General features: G+C 37.2%; 1 protein-coding gene across 28 annotated transcripts in view; it reads left to right on the forward strand.

Moving 5' to 3' along the window:
• LOC118675254 (ABI family member 3 binding protein) overlaps positions 1-16,566 on the forward strand; it is a 257,719-nt gene that overhangs the window by 139,006 nt on the left and 102,147 nt on the right. For 21 of the 28 annotated variants that reach the window (XM_036347661.1, XM_036347632.1, XM_036347642.1 and 18 more), the window contains 12 exons: positions 2,664-2,729; positions 4,391-4,465; positions 5,008-5,082; positions 5,889-5,948; positions 6,871-6,942; positions 7,750-7,824; positions 11,267-11,308; positions 12,425-12,472; positions 13,121-13,201; positions 13,628-13,675; positions 14,906-14,980; positions 15,688-15,735. In XM_036347661.1, coding sequence (XP_036203554.1) covers positions 2,664-2,729; positions 4,391-4,465; positions 5,008-5,082; positions 5,889-5,948; positions 6,871-6,942; positions 7,750-7,824; positions 11,267-11,308; positions 12,425-12,472; positions 13,121-13,201; positions 13,628-13,675; positions 14,906-14,980; positions 15,688-15,735 — 765 coding nt within the window. The remainder of the gene's footprint in view (positions 1-2,663; positions 2,730-4,390; positions 4,466-5,007; positions 5,083-5,888; positions 5,949-6,870; positions 6,943-7,749; positions 7,825-11,266; positions 11,309-12,424; positions 12,473-13,120; positions 13,202-13,627; positions 13,676-14,905; positions 14,981-15,687; positions 15,736-16,566) is intronic. The other 7 variants (XM_036347633.1, XM_036347645.1, XM_036347653.1 and 4 more) reach the window with 5 other exon arrangements.

Below are 16,566 nucleotides of genomic sequence, written 5' to 3' on the forward strand. Positions count from 1 at the left end.
TTATGGAATTTTCATCTAATCGGTTTTTTTAATTAAAAATATCCAAATAACAAAACACAATTAACAATATGGCTTTAGGAAGTTATGAGCAAATGGTAGTATGGCTTATCTCATACTATAATATTTTTATCTGAAAAATAGAAGAGTAAAACTTAGCTATCATGATCATAAGTCATTACTGTATTTCGAAAGAAACTAATATTGCTCATTGTAACATTTGAATTAAACTACTTCTTAAACACATTAGATTTCTCCTCCAACCCTTGGTCTCATGTATAGGTGAGAGATAGTGCTTAATGCCAGATGGCTGGAGCATTTCATCCACTAAGTAAACATTGGTGGCAAGATACTTGCCTCCAAACAATAATGCATGACAGAACATAGAGTGTCTAAAAAACAGAGGGATTCACCCCTAATTCTTAGCTATTTGTCAGTTTTGTAGCCTTTTAAAAACCTGCAGTGGCTGACCATGCCATGCATTTTGCTCTGGTATAGGAGTACATATATAAGAGTTTTGTAAGGAAAGCAAGAGCAGTTGGTTTTTAGGGACCTTCATTTCAACGCTATCCTCTCCTCTGACATCTATTACTTCAGAGTAAAAAAAAAAATCTTGTTTAACCCCTGAATGATCTGAGGTGGTGGTGTGCTTCTCAAGGCAGCCCACACAATGTAAAACTTCCACCAAATGATGTTTGTGTGATTTTAGCACTCCTGTTATTTACTACTCAATTCTCAAAAACTCCAGAAATAGAAATATGAAGGGCCAAGTCTGCTGGCAAATGTGTTATTTTCATCTTGGAGCATATTTGAGAAAATGTTTGGAAGTAAGAGGTCCCTGACCATTGAGGACTTCCAGACGGGGGCCACCGTTGCCCAGGAATGATGGGAAGGGGCTTCCTCCCAGGGGAGTGCCTTCTGAGAATAAGCCAAAGAAGGTGGCAGCCAGGCTTGGGAACTCCAGACTAGAAGGAAATTGCAAGTATGGAAAAGAAATAGAGAGAGGGTGAATAAGCATATACCTATGGGACAAAATTACAGACTGTAAGAAAGGTGGGCCATTGTCACGAGATAAAAGGAAACTGTGGGACTTAGGATAACATAAGGACAGTTGTATATTTCAAAAGTAACAATATAAATAAGTCAAGTTATTAATTCATAATTTCTTTCCTAGTATGAGAGGGCGAAATACAAGTTGGTCAAGGTTTCTTACTTTATTTAGTGGTAGCTAGAGCTGACTTTGATGGTTCCATGAAATTGGCTTAAAGCAAGACTAAAATCAGCAACTGCCAGCTTTTCTGTCCTTTGAAAGATTCGTCTTTCTTCTCTGACCCTTTAAAGTTGTAGCTACACTAAAGATGTCATGTACTTACGCTCAGATTGTTTGCACATTTTAACTCATAATATTCTGAGTGCTGTTCTTACTGGTTATTTATTTGTTGTTGTTTTTAAGATTTTGCAAAGCAATAGACTCACCTCCACAAGCTGAAATGTATCTCCTGCCTCTTTAGTATGTGGTACGATATAAACTGTCCAATCCGAATATCAGAGTGTGTCACAGGGTCTGGTACTATCTTTCTTACAGCTTCAACTAGGGGTGGTTCAAATCATTACACTGTCATTGAATTACAAGTAACCCCCTGAGAGAATTTTCCCATGAGCTCCCCCCACCTTTCTAGTTTACTTCTGTACAGCCTTTTTGAAGGGGCAAGGAAAGGAAAGTCCACCTCACAATTCAAGCTTCTGTACACCTGTCATTATCGTAGTGACAGCTCTTGGTGCAGAAGAGAGGACATTTGTATTTTGGTCCTGTTTTTGCTTACAGATTCAACTCTTATGTGAACATAAAAGGGACCCTTGCTTTAAAACCAACCTTTGTTTTTAAGATCACCCTGCTTTCTTTATTTCATGTAGAATATAAATGTTATCTTTAAATCCACTTAGATTATAGAGGGGTTCTTGGCTTAATGGAGGAACAGAGAAAGAAGGCTGCCTCCAGTTAAAGGGGCAAGAACAACAGTGCAAGGGATAGAGTGCTGGGTCTTAGCACCACCGTTCCTGGCCCTGTGAATGCAGTGAAAAATATGCTGCACTGGACAATCCCGTGTGTGACCACTGGCAGATGTATCACCATTGTGAATCTCCGCTGCATTGTCTAGGAAATAGAGATAATATCCTTATCTATGAAGTGGGAATAAAGTCTACCTCACCTATTTCTCAGGGGTGTTAAGGCAGTTAAATAAACGTATATATGAGAGAGCGCTGTGCAAATTATAAAGTGCTGTCCGAATGTTAAGGTAGCATGATGGAAATGTTTACTCAGCAGAAAGACGAAGCAGTAGACTTTGTGCAAAGAGTCTCTATGTGAATGTTGTTTCCTTCTTTGGAAATCTCTCCATTCTGACTTCGTTTACGTTTATATTCTTGGGAGCTCTTTGATTTAGAGCTGGCACCACTTTACTGTAAATATACAGCACTATGCGCACATCAGCCCAAGGCCGGTGTCAGGCTCGCTGCACAGAGGCCTTCAGTTCAGGTCAAGAGGGACTACAGTAAGTGTTAGCGACTGCTTACACTCTAGTGACAAGACCATTACTAAAATATGTGGTGAAATCTTTTCAGTCAAAATTAACCTTATCTCTTTTGTTTTACCTTTTCCTTTAAAGCAGCTTATGACGTTTTCTCAAGCCCTACAACGTCAGATGAGCCTGAAATATCAGAGCCCCACACAGGTATACCCAACCTCTCAATTCTTTCCTCTGATTCCATGTGTTCTGACAATACTGCACCTAGTTCTCTCTTTAATTTTTGCTGAATGAAATAGTACACTCTCCAGAGCTCTGCAGCAAAAGAAATGGCAATCCGCGTCAGGGAGACGATGCTACCCTCTCTCCCTGCGGGATTAGTTGTTTGCATCCATGAGTAAACAGGCTCCCACAAGTGGGAGATGCAGATAGGTTTGCTTGCTACTGAGGCAAAGTAAGGTAATGGTCTATTGCTCTGTTGTTCAGCATCATTCTAAAAAGGTTTTAGAATCCTAGAGAGTTTTCTCTGGAACAGTGGTTCTCCAGTGGGGGGTGATTTTGCTCTCCTCTATTCCCAGGGGATTTGGAAATGTCTAGAGACATTTTTGTTTGTCACAGCTGGAGGAGGTGCTACTGACACATCCAGTGAGTAGGGGTCAGAGATGCTGCTAAACCCCTACAATGCAAAGAACAGGCCCCTACAACAAAGAATCACCCAGCCCTAAATGTCAATATTGCCGAGGTGAGAAATCGTGCTATGGAGCACGATCATGCTATTCATTTATCTACTAGAGGCCTGGTGTAAGAATTAGTGCATGGGTGGGGTCCGCTGGCCTGCCTATGGGGTGGGGCCGGCTGGGGGGAGTGGCCACTGGTGGTTGGCCGCTGGCCCAGCCCCTGGTCGAACTCCTAGTTGAACTCCCGGTCAAGGGAACAATTTGCATATTAGTCTTTTATTATATAGGATAGAAGTTCAGGTGGGTCTAATTTTTGGCATTCACTTACTGATGCAGCTACAGTGAATTTAACTCAGTCCACTAGTTCCTCTTGGCAAGTGTTTACTAAGCACCTACTAAGCTTGGTCCTGCAGAACATTTAAAGTGAATAAGACTGGTCTCTGCCAGGCATGCATGTATGTCTGAGACTTTCTCTTTGTGTAGCTTTATCTCAGCATTATTTGTGTCATAAATAAAAGTGAGTAATTTTAAACAGCAGAAAATTTTTAAAAATGAAATAGAACGCTAAAAGTGGGTTCAATTAGTAGTTAAGAAACAGAGAGAAGAAGCCAGCAAAATCTGCTGAAAATAAGTTAGGTATATAGACACTGTTTTGTCATGACTTCTGATGTTTAAAATATATATGTTCTTTAAAGTGAGCTCATATTTAAATTCTAATGAACCACTCATTTAAAAATGTTGGTCAGAAATCTCTCAAGTGTTCTTTTTTAAAATTTCTTTATTGATTAAGTTATTACATATGTGTCCTTATCCCCACATTACCCACCATCCCTCCCACTCATGCCCTACCTCCCCCCCCCCCCCCCCCGTTGTCTGTGTCCATTGGTTAGGCCTATATGCTTGCATATAAGTCCTTTGGTTGATCTCTCCCCCTTACTCCTACCCTCCCCTACCTTCCCTCTGAGGTTTGATGGTCTGATCAATGCTTCTCTGTCTCTGGATCTGTTTTTATTCACCAGTTTATGTTGTTCATTATATTCCATAAATGAGTGAGATCATGTGATTGGCCTAAATTCTCAAGTGCTCTTGATATTTTTTTCCTATATGGGGCAAAATTTATTACTCATGAATTTGTATTTTATTCCTTGGGCCTTCTACTGCTTTTGTAAATGTTGACATTTATTCCAACAGCAACAACGGATCCATTTCTGGATTCTGTCCCACCTAAAACTTCTAGAACTTTTGAACAGCCAAGGGCAACACTGGGTAATGTTTTTAACAGAAAAATCGTGCTTTGTTTTCCATCAAAAGAAAATCCATGTGAATGCCTTCCTTCCAAATGACCATTTCTTTCCATCACATCTAATCATTTATTTCTTTCCTATTTCTGAATATATATACTTTTTCCCCCCTATAATGCAGGCATCTCGTGTTTCATTTTGGTCTCTTTTTTTCTTTGTACTGTAATAGATGATATTTTTCCATCCCTAAAGGAATGAAAAGTTTTGAAAACTGCATGGATACTTTCATCATCCATATCACCCATCTCATGTGTTTGTGGCCTGTATCACCTTTCTTTCCTGCATTGAGTCTGCCTGGAGTCAGTTACTGAACAATTATCACTTCGACCTTTCCCTGACTTTACATTATTATTTCATTCATCAGCTTTGAAGACTACCTGCATTTTCATCCTTAATCATGTACTTGTAGCATGTGCTTTGTAACACCAGCTGAAAGCATGTGAAAACTCCTAAAATACCTCATTTTAACTGGAACTATTTGGTGGGGTGGGGTGTTTGTATTTTCAGCTCCAAGTGAAACGCCATTTATTCCTCAAAAACTGGAAATCATTACCAGTCCTGAAATGCAGCCTACAACACCTGGTAACTAATGACATTTGTACAGTTGTTTACTTTGCAAGAACAGATCAATTCAAAAAAATCAGTCATGTTGCTCCTTTCAGAATATTTTCAGTGGTGAACACTTCTCTTCATTCCCTACTATGACACTGTGTACTAGTAGATATTGTGAAGAATTATTATTTTTTGGCTATACTTTCAAATTCTCCAACCAGAAAATAGCAGCAGGATTATAGATGGTAATTATTTTAAATATATTCCCTCCTAACTAGCGCACTCACATACCATGAGGTCAGAGACTTTTTCTCAAAGTAGTCCAAATATAAAGAGCCCCAAGAGAGCTCTGCAGTCCTGAGCATGATGAAGAAAAACGGGCAAAAGACAGGTTACACAACCTCATTTTAAAATATAAAATTATAGGGATAATGAAGTTCATTATTTCCTGGTAAGATTAGTAAAATGCTACAGAATTAAAGAATTCCTGGACTTTCTATTCTCTAAAACCCAAATAGTTTATTTGTGTTTCTCCCCAGCTGTTTGGTAAATCATCTTTTGAGTTCTTAAATTGCACCATCTGTTCTCAAATTCTTCAAAGGTGCTCACTTTGTAGGACATTTAACTGAAGAGTTCTCACGTAGAAAATTAATTCCTTTGGCCCAATCAGCACCTTTATTGAGCACCTGCTGTGAATAAGGCACAGTGCTGGGCATTCTAGGGATACAAAGAAACATAAAGCAGTCCTGGCACTCAAGAAGTTTACAAATTTACACTTAAACCTGATCCACCCTGAGGAAAATCATTTCTGAAAGCTATTTTAAATCTTCTTTCAGCTCCCCTGCAAACTACACCTAAACGACGCCTCAGGCCCAAACCACCAAGAACCAAGCCTGGTAAACAAATGTCTCTTTAACCTTTCAGGATATTTAATTCCAAAAGGATAATATCCATCTCCTTGCCATAAAAATAAGTGACATGATTCTGCAGGTTAAAGTTTCTTTACAAAATCTGAAGGTAACTGAAGATGAATAATTAATGATAATGAATAACAAGAGTCAATAATTTCTGATAAAATTTTATTAAAAATTATGTAAGTGGTGTTCTTGCATGTGAATTTTGGTGTAAACCTAAATACAAGACTTGCTATCACATGGTAGAGTGAGATATATAGTATAATTCTTTTTCTTGGTATGCCATCTCTATTTAAGTCTTTATAAGGTGACAGTTCTTGGTTCTGGGTGCCTACTATGCTTTCAGTTTTTCCCCAGGGCAATGGCTGAGATGGAAAGGACATGACCCCAGTTTTCCAATGGCTTATGATCTTATGAAGATAACGTATCATAAACAATGAGAGAACATAAGATCATATAATCTACTTGTGAGACTAATACTCATGTAGAAGGTCAGAAAAAGAAAGTAAGAGTTGAGGATGCAAGCCTCAAAATCTGTGTAGGATTTGGGCAAAGGAAAAAGCAGTGGGGAACAGCATTATTTTCAGGCACAGAGTCTGGGGGATGGAGGCAGCTTATCAGCCTGGAGGTGATTTTCCTCATTGTCAAATAACACACTCAGAATCATACTCAACAACTGGGTTTTGCTTAGTCCTTTGTACTACAAGTACAGTGGTTTTATTATAGTCTATATCATTTTGACTGAGTTTGAAAATTCTTTTCCAAAATGTTTACTCACTGCATACTTTATAAACACTGACTACTAGCTGTGGCAGGATTTTAACATGCCATTCAGTTCCTCTTTGGAAGACATCTTTTTATTGTCTCTAGGATATCATAATATCTCTTTCCTTTCCATCACCAGAAAGAACCAAAAGTCCTGGAACAACTACTTCTAAACTTTCTATGAGCCCTGAACCTACATGGACCACACTGGGTAATGATATGTCCTTAGTGGGTGTCTTACTTCTTGTCACCATGGGAAATCCAGGGCCCCAGCTTTCATGTAATGTCTCAGTCAGTATTCTAATGGGCTCGTTGCAGCAGTACCGAGTATCTCATGTAGCACATCGACTATGGCTTTCATGGTTTTGGATAGCTGGCCCTATAGTAAGCGGATCTGAATGCAACCTTGTACATCACCCTATGCTTTGGAAAGCTATAAAACCACTGCTTCTTTCTCATCTTCTATCCAATCATTGTATCTGAAGTTGGGTCTTACACACAGTTGTTTGTTTGTTTTTTCATAAAGCCCTTAATTTCAACTTTAGACTGCATTTGGAAAAATGACTATTATGGTATTAGTAGAATTTCTTTATGCTGCAGATCATAGCATATCTATCAGTAAATATTAATTTTAAAATATATCTTTTTCTGGTGCTTAAAGACTTAGATGTAACTGAAGAATATGAAATAGGAGCACAAAATGATTACACTGATTTTTTTAAAGCATGGATTAAAATCACACTGTCTTTGTGTAGTTATTATGACTACTTAGTAGCAATGCTATTTCTTTAGGTCAAATATACTCTATAAATGTTTTTTTCAAACCAGATGAAAATTTATCACTGTATTTCCATTAAATGCTGCTCTTAAAATACTCTTTTAATGGACTATTTCCAAAATCTCCCAAGATGATGGGCTCATTCCACTTAAAGTATAGGTTTTCCTTTGTAGTTTTAGACACTAAAATGTCTAAAAATGGATTTGTTTGTTGATTCTTTTTGTTTCTTTATTTTTCCAGCTCCCAGTAAAACACAATTTATTTCTTTGAAACCTAAAATCCCTCTGAGCCCAGAAGTGACACACGTCAAACCTGGTAATTACCCTGATTTTTTTTTTTTTTTTAATATTCCAAGAGTAGGATTGAAAAGTTGTTTTATGCCACTCTTTGGAGCAAGAACTTCTGATTTGTATTTTGGTGTTTGACACATTTTGCCATGAAAAATGCAAAAATGCAATGAAATGCTCTCATTATAACCAGCCCCTCTGATGTTATCACAGCACTGCTCTGAGCTATGTGGAGGAGCATTATGCTCATGACCTTCACAGAGAAAACACAGACATAGAATGATGTACATGATTGAGGACTGCCTTGTCTAGGACTACAAAATAGTTTCCAGTACCAACGTTGACTGGAACTCCATGACACTGAACAGTCGCCTTTCAGCTGGAAAGGAAGGTGTTTCCATCCCCTAAGAACTCTGCCTTGTTTGAAGCTTCTTAGTTTTCAGGCTAAAAAGTGTGTGTCTCCCTGATGCTCCATGACGTCTTTCTCTCCTGGGGCTGATTTCTGAACACTGACTTCTGTTTACTTCTCAGGAGATATTAAGGGTGTTTTCCTGAAGAAAAGGATGTTTTGCTCTTTTACTGGGAGGGGTTATTCCATAAAATTTAAGACAAAGATAATTCCCTACATAAGGATTGTGGGACATATTAAAGGACCAAATCTTCATCACTTTCTATCCAGAATATATACAATAGTTTACATGTTGACTTACATGATTGATATGTATGGATCTCTGTCACTACTCATCACTTTCATCTAAATTTTAATTCCTTAGCTCTGGGAAGAATATATTTCTCACTGTAATGTTCAATGGATTTTTCATAAATTTATGTTTACAAAGCATAGTTATTAAAGCAAGTGACTTTCTGCTTTAGTGAGCAAGCTTTATTTTTTGCAATGAAATGCATAAGGAAGAAAAAGTAACTGCTCAGAAAAAGAATTCTAATGACCCCCTTTAAAGAGGCAGTGTAGGTCTCAGACTGAAGAAAATTAGGGATTAAGGGAGTATGACCATGGGTGAGGTCTCCAAGTCAGGACATGGAATGATGCATTCTTACTCAGGGAGGATATTTGGAGAAAGAGGCATAGCTCATGATACTCAAGAGCTCTACAAGTTTAAAATAAAAAAACACAGACAGCTATATGCAAGAAGGGTTTCACCTACATTTATTTTTAAATATGCTTGGAGGACTTTAGATTACGATAGTAACTATTACATTTATGTTATATTTGCATAGAAGACTATTACCAAGCAGACTGTATGAGAAACGTTACTGTATGTTTGGGTCACCAAATTTAAATGAATATTTCTCCAATCTAATTATTTCTGTTATTACCAATTAAAATTTGAAAACATCAAAAAATGCCTCCAAATGTTAATTGTAATTTACACAAGGTAATTTACATTATTAACTTCAGTGGTTTCTAAAAAGTTTTCTGACAGGCAGTACATTAATACAAATAAGAATTGGAGGGTGTGTTCTTATTATTCTAAGGTATTTGAGCAGAGACTTCTTAATTTGACATTTCCTTTTAAAGTGTAGAAAATTATTTGGAAGCTTAATGCGTTTATGTTCCTTTCATTTCTACCTCCTAATCACTTAAGAATAGCCACATTTCCCCCCCCAACAGCAAGTATAGCCACTTCAGAATCTGCACCAAAATGTATGCCAACTCAAGTTGACACTGAGGCAACACACAACACAGAGTAATGACTGAATGTCTGAAAACTGTTGCTTGTGTTTTAGCTTTTTAAAAGAATTTATTTATTTTTACTTTAGGGCAGGCCACCGTTATAGCTCTGCTGAAAATTTCTGTTTCTAGCCAAGGTTCAGGAGAGCAAATAAACCACCAAAAGCTGTTTGATTTGAGTGATTCATTGCCTTCCCCAGCCCTCTCCTCACTCTCTTTTTTTCCATTTCACTTTCCATGCAGGCTGCTTTTCCTTTGGTTTTCCCTGGCGGTTAAACTAACAAGTAAAAACCACCATTGGTTTTGGCTTGTTTCGTAAGCAGAATCCAGTGCTTCCTTGAAAATCCCAGCCATCTGCTCTGTCTCTCCTTGTCTACCTCATCCAATAAGAACTGTTTCTTTCACAGTTAATCTTTGACATTCCACTCTTCAACTTTTAACACTAAAAAATGGGAGAGTGCTCCAATTAATTACAGGTGTGGTGGATGGACTTGTACATTGTTCTCTTTGCTAGCCACAAATCCATGAGCAAGTTGTGTATTTCTTTGTGTTGTGTTGATGTGAGTGGTGTAGTTATTTGCCTGCCACTCAGGTTTTTTATGGAACATTTCTATATCTTTATCTACAACACCTAAGTAGTGTCAATAGAGGAACTCATCAGAACATGTATTTGTTTTTTAATAAACACTGACTTTTTTTATATGGAGGTGAATTGGAAGCTTCATTGATAGGAATACATACCTATGTGGTCTGCGCCTGCCAAGAGTTCAAAAATGCAGATTTTTCTTTACAGATTTAAAAGACAGTATTCTTTAATCTTTGTAAAGTCTTAAAAATGCTGTGAGCAGCAAATTTTACTTACATTTTCACTCTTTTAGAAGATACCTTTGTAGAAATTAAAACATGAATTACAACCTCGAAGTTTCAGAAGAATTTTTGTTGGTTGCTATTTTCAGATGTGGATCCTTTAAAAATATTTATTATATTTAATGTATTGGTGCTTACTGTTTTTTTCCTTTTCTCCTGTAGAATCTGAAACATTGAGGCTCTCTCTCTCTCTCTCTCTCTCTCTCTCTCTCTCTCCCAATTTGAATGACATTGAGGATTTGTTGTCTGATAGAATATTTAAATGATACTATTATTCAATTTTTTCAGCATTTCAATGAAATCTGAGACTGCCTTTTGACTTCTGCTGATTTACTAACCAAAATGGACTAAATTTTATAAGTGAATCAATTTTTTCACCAGCAATACTGCTAATAAACATGGAGAACATCATATGAGCATTTTGGTTTCTTTTTAGACCATAAGTTTGATTTTTTTAAATAAAATAATGTCAGATCCAGCCAAACTGAAAATCATCCAAAATGAACAGAACTCAGACACAGGTACAGGTCTAATGAGTCTGTTCCTTCTTCCTTGGACCAACCTGACGGTCCTGCATGGGAGCAACATGGCCGGTGGACAAGAGCTCCATGCAACCTTTCAGAGCTGCCTGACCTCCCTTTGATGGAGTATCTCCTCAAGCACTAGAAACAGTTTCAGAATATTGTGTAGTAAATACAATAGCTAAAAATCTACCAAAAAATATAGAAATCTCAATTCTTACTTTTATTGTGGTTTGCGGAGAGGATGTGGGTGTTGAGCTTTACGGTTGTTAAGCCAGGAGAACCTGATTGCTCATCAATGAGAGAATACTTTTTCTACTGAAGGACATTTAGTTTCTGTCTTAGATGGTGCTCTTCAGCATTGCCTTTGATAATACTTGCTTTTATTGCAGCCCCAGAACCTCTGACTCCAACACCATCACAGTCAACAATAGGTAATGAAGTTTTCGTTAGTGAAAAAGAATTATCTCTCTTTTTTACAACCTCTATCTTCAACTTTGTCCTTAATTCTGGCTTTTAAAAAATTTATTTTGCCATGGCTGGTGTGGCTCTGTTGGTTGGGCATCATCCCATGAACCAAGAGGTAAAGAGATCACTGGTTCAATTACTGGCCCAAATTGTAGGCTTGATCCTGCTAAGGGGACAGGCAGCCTCACATCAATGTTTCTCTCTCTCTCTCTCTCTCTCTCTCTCGCTCTCTCGCTCTCTCGCTCTCTCCCTCTCCCTTCTCTCTAAAAATGAATACAAATATCTTTAAAAAAGAGATTTAAAAAATAAAAAATGTTATTTCTTCATCATCCTTTAGCTCTTTCAGCCATTTTTGCCAGAAGATAAACTCTCTGCCTGTGCTCAACAAAGCAGAGGTTCTGAGGTAGCATGACAGCCATACTGACTTTGATTTGACACATTCTTTTCATTTTTATTTTACATGCTTTATTGTCCTTCCATATATTTGAGGAATGTGCCCTGAGCTTCTTTTAACCTGGTGAGGACCATGGCTTTCCTAGGACATGCTTTGCTTTCACATTTGGAGGTGTTTTTCTTCCTTTTCGAAACTCCAACATTTGCAGATTTTCTTGAAAGACATTATGGTCTTTCCAGATCTAAATATCCTGATATGTCACTAGGAAATTCATTAAAAGAAAGAAATATAAACACTAACCCTAATGTTATAGCTTCTTTTTCTTCAGGAGAGCAAATACTGTGTTCTGCTGGTGCCATCTTAGCCAATTACCCATATTTTCCTTCATAACACGAATGGTTGGTTACTTTATTGCATTCACATATTCCAAATAAGAATCGTACCTTTTTCTTTCCAGTTCTCTTTCCAAACTTAACTCACTGGCTATATTTTTGTTCATTTTGTCTAAAAGCACAGGGATCAATTTAAACAAAAAAGGGAATTTTTATGTGGCTAAATTTTTCATCATTTATATTTGTTCAACTTAGTAATTAAAAATTAAACATTTTTCATATTTATTTCATATTAATATTTCATATTAATCATTTTTTCTTTGATCTTGATTCTTTTTTGATGATGTTTCATGCAGCCTTAGAACCTGGAACACTGGAAACCAAACCTTCAACAACAACATTAGGTAATGCAGTTATTGAGTGACCTCTTTTCCGGACTGCTGGTGGCTTTATTAATAGGCTCATATTAATGCATTAATCCATTAATATTCATTTTTGTGTGTGTTTTCTATTCTTACTCCCAGAGAAACATTTTTAATCTATAGTTTTATAAACTATATCTCAATTTTAAAATATACCTCCCTGAAATAATTTCTGAATTCAAAATACATCTTGCTGATTTGCAGATTTTTTTTAATGCTAAGTGCAAAACTTTTTCTTTTGAATCTTAGGCCAAAGAAATTTTAATTGTTACCCCTAGTGGCTTTTTAAACATAACTTTTCTCATGTTCCTATTGAACAAGCACTTTCAAAATTTTTATGAGATTGTTTTCTCTAAGTTATACAGAGTTCTAGGTTTTCCCATCTCAAAATGGATGAACAAGGGATCTCTTGAACAGTGATTGTTTACAAATCTTTGTCCAAAAAAATATACTTGAAGATTCATTTAACTGGCCAAAAAAATATAATTAAGGATTCATTTATTATTTAATGATAGAAAGGTGCAAAACAGAAAGGTACATATCCACAATAAATCGAAGAGTTTAAATGTTCTTCTAAGGTATATGTAAAATTGTTTGTCCTATATTAACTAGCTAATTTTCTTTCTTCAGCTCCACCAAAGACCAAACGACCAGGTCGTCGCCCCCGCCCTAAAACCACACGTAGTCCAGATGTGCCCAAGTCCAAACCTGGTAAATGTGATGTTGAGGGTTTCAATTAACACAGAAAGTGGAATATGATAGCGTCTGATATAGTTGCTATCTACTACCTACGTTGCTGGACTTTGGGAACCACCGTAGTTGATGTTTATATTTAAGTATCTGTACTAACCTTCCATATTCATGTCACATGAATATACACATTTATATTTACAGGTACACACAATAGTAAGCTGACTCACTAAGTGTATTATTAAAGTAAGGCACCCTAATATCTTACGGAGGATGCATATTCATGGCAGATGAGCTGTGGGAGAAGAGGAGGGAAAGGGGGAAATAAAAGGGAGAATCACACCCAAAAAGAGCACACAGGTTAAGTAAAGATTGAGGAGTAATGTTTCCTTCCTCAAGATGCTGCTTCTTGATATAATTATTCTTTTTGATTTTTCACTTCTGTAGCTCTGCAACCTGCAACGGTACAACCGGAGCTCTGGGTGCCCACAGTCGGTAATTCTACTCTCCTCCAACTGCTCTCATGTTGTCACTTTTGCTTTCCCTACTCCCCACCAGGCATGACTGCACTTCTGCCAGATCACCACAATTTCATTCCATGCGTCCCCTCAGTTTCCTATCTGGGTCTGAAGAACCCGATGATAGGAGACTTCTAGAAGAATCCTGTGTGCTTGTTTAAGGAAGCTCTGTGGCCTTGGACACAACTTCCTGGTTTTTCACTAACCCTCTGCCTTTCCATCCCATGTGTCCTTGTGGTGAAAAGACCATCTATTCTCCCAGACAGAGGCTTCTGTGTGCATCCTGAACTTGACAAATGGCAAAATTTCATTTCAGTGCCCTCATTATCATTTCATTGATTTACTCATTCAACTTGTTTGACATTCTTTCTTTTTAAAAGTTGCATGAAATAATGGCTTCTTCAGCTTTTTTGTTTCTTTGAAAAATAATTTTTGAGTATGTTTTGATAATTAGAAGGACAAATACTATCCTTGGTCTACGATCCAATATAAAAATAGGATGGTCTGTAACTTGAGAACATTAGATGTCCCAAGCTGGTTTTATTGTTTTTAGTACTAATGCTGTTGATGATAATTATTTCATTGTAAGTTCTCATCATTCACAATAAATCTGTCACTACTTTACTTTAGAAAATTCCAGAAATCAGTAGCCATGTAACATTGTATAGAATTTCAAGTGTTAAAGATTATTTCCCAGGTCCCCTACTAAGCAAGTTTCAAATTTCTACCATATTATTTTTATACTGAAAAAAATCAATTAAGAAATAGAACTATTATACTTATCACATTTGAAATTACGTAGAAAAGAAGTCTTATTACAGTTCTCATTATTTTTGCTCAAAGACACATGTTGAGCATTTCCTGGAGTTTTCTCTTTTGGACATATTTCCCATTCATCCCACAACGTAGGAGCTAATTTTGCTGGATATCACTGAAATTATTTAGTATATTTGCTCGAGCCTATATGTCCTTAATTCTGACAGTTACAGCCAGGACCATTATGCTAATTTTAATACTTTTTTCTTTAGCATCAGAACCATCCAAAAGACCCTAAACCACACATAGACCAGACGTACCTCAAACCCAGCCAGCTAGCCACTACTTTCAGTGCCTTGATTTATAACTAGGAAAACTTTGTGTCAGTAACATTAATCTTGACATTCACAGCTCTGCTATGACACTAATTATAACACCTTTTTTCCTTCAGATTCAAAACCACCAAAGCAATTACTTCCTAAACCCCAAACCACAGCAAAACCAGATATGCCATCAACTAAATCCGGTAAACATAAGTTCCAATGCTTTGGTTTAAGAAGCTCTTTCTTTGGGAATGTTGCTGAAAATGCTTACAGTTTGTTATATCACATAAAACATAGAAACCCAAGCACCATGACTTTGTTCATCATTGTCTCAAAGTAGTCACGCTAATGTTGTAAGTGTTAAATGAACAAATCAATGTGTGGGAAATTAGTACATTTTACAACTGATACTGACAGCTGCTGTTTCCTTAAGGAGTTTGTAGGCGTTGTTTTCTGAGTCTGTGTGTGTCACGAATGGGAGCCTGGTTTTCTGTATCTGGACCATTTCTGAAAGCGCGGTGAGCAGCCACGGCCAGACAGCACTTGGGAGGCTGGCACTGCGTTCTTCCTTTGTGGGCACAGAATCAGAGCTTGGCCTCCTCTCAAATACCTTATTGACATTTTAAACAGCAACTATTTACTAAGCGATTTCCTACCAAATAAGGGGATGTTTATATAACAGTTCTGGAAATTCAACTGTTTTGCAATTGAAAATTTCTCCTAAGATTCCCAAGAGTATAAAATTCTAACTTACTAAGAGCATCTCTCATGAAGCCTATCAAGAAGTCAATTTATATCACTTTTGAATTTATATCAGGTTCTCTAGCCTCTGAATTAAGCATCAGCGATCACCTAAAAGTTTAGACTTACTGCTTTTATCATTTTTATCTGTTTGTTTTTTGTGCTGCAGGCTTTGAGCCTGTTACATTGGAGGCTGGAGCTCCTTCCATAACCATAGGTAATGATGGCTGTCTTCCTTCTTGTCAGTGTTTCTCTGAGCTTGCTCCTCTCTGTCGTTCTCTTGTGTAAACGGTTATTCACCATCTTTTTCATTCATTTCCAACGTTGTTAGGGACCTTTTTAACATTGGGAGGCCATCTGGCATCTGCTGCTCAGCTGACAACCCCTGATGTTACTCTTTCCTGGGTCACCTTCGGAGGCATTCAGATTGCTTCCGGCCCTTGACGCTGTCAGGAGTCACAGGGGCTCTCTCCATCCATCCTTTAAACCAGGACATGTTTGAGATTTCTGTTTTTATGTGTATAATTTATAAATGTGGGAGGGGATCAATGAAAAAGCTGGTTGGGGCTTGACACAATACATAATTATTTCTTTCTCGAAAAATCTCTTGCTTCTTTGATTCCATACTATTCAAACACAACTTGAATGAATGTCAATTTTCTGTTGAAAAATTAAGCTGATCATGCTGAATTCCAAACAAAACAAGGATTCCCCTTTTTTGTTTGAAGGCAGTCAGTTTTGAATATGGTTTTCATCCTGTTATTCTCGCTTTCTCTCTCTTTTCTGTCTGCCATGTTTTCCATTAGTTCAGAAAATGTTCTCAGATGTGGCTTAACCTAACTCAGTGCTATATGTCTTAGACAGTCAATAAAAAGCAATCTTCATATAATTGCTTACAGGGTTTTTAGTGATAAAAATGTTTTAATGATACATTTAATCTTCTGAATTTAATGAAAAATAGAAACTAATTTAAAACTAGGGAGTCAGCCGAAACCGGTTTGGCTCAGTGGATAGAGCATCGGCCTGCAGACTGAAAGGTCCCAGGTTC

This window comes from Myotis myotis, unplaced genomic scaffold, assembly GCF_014108235.1.
Source record: "Myotis myotis isolate mMyoMyo1 unplaced genomic scaffold, mMyoMyo1.p scaffold_m19_p_2, whole genome shotgun sequence".
In the NCBI taxonomy this organism is placed as follows: Eukaryota; Metazoa; Chordata; class Mammalia; order Chiroptera; family Vespertilionidae; genus Myotis; species Myotis myotis.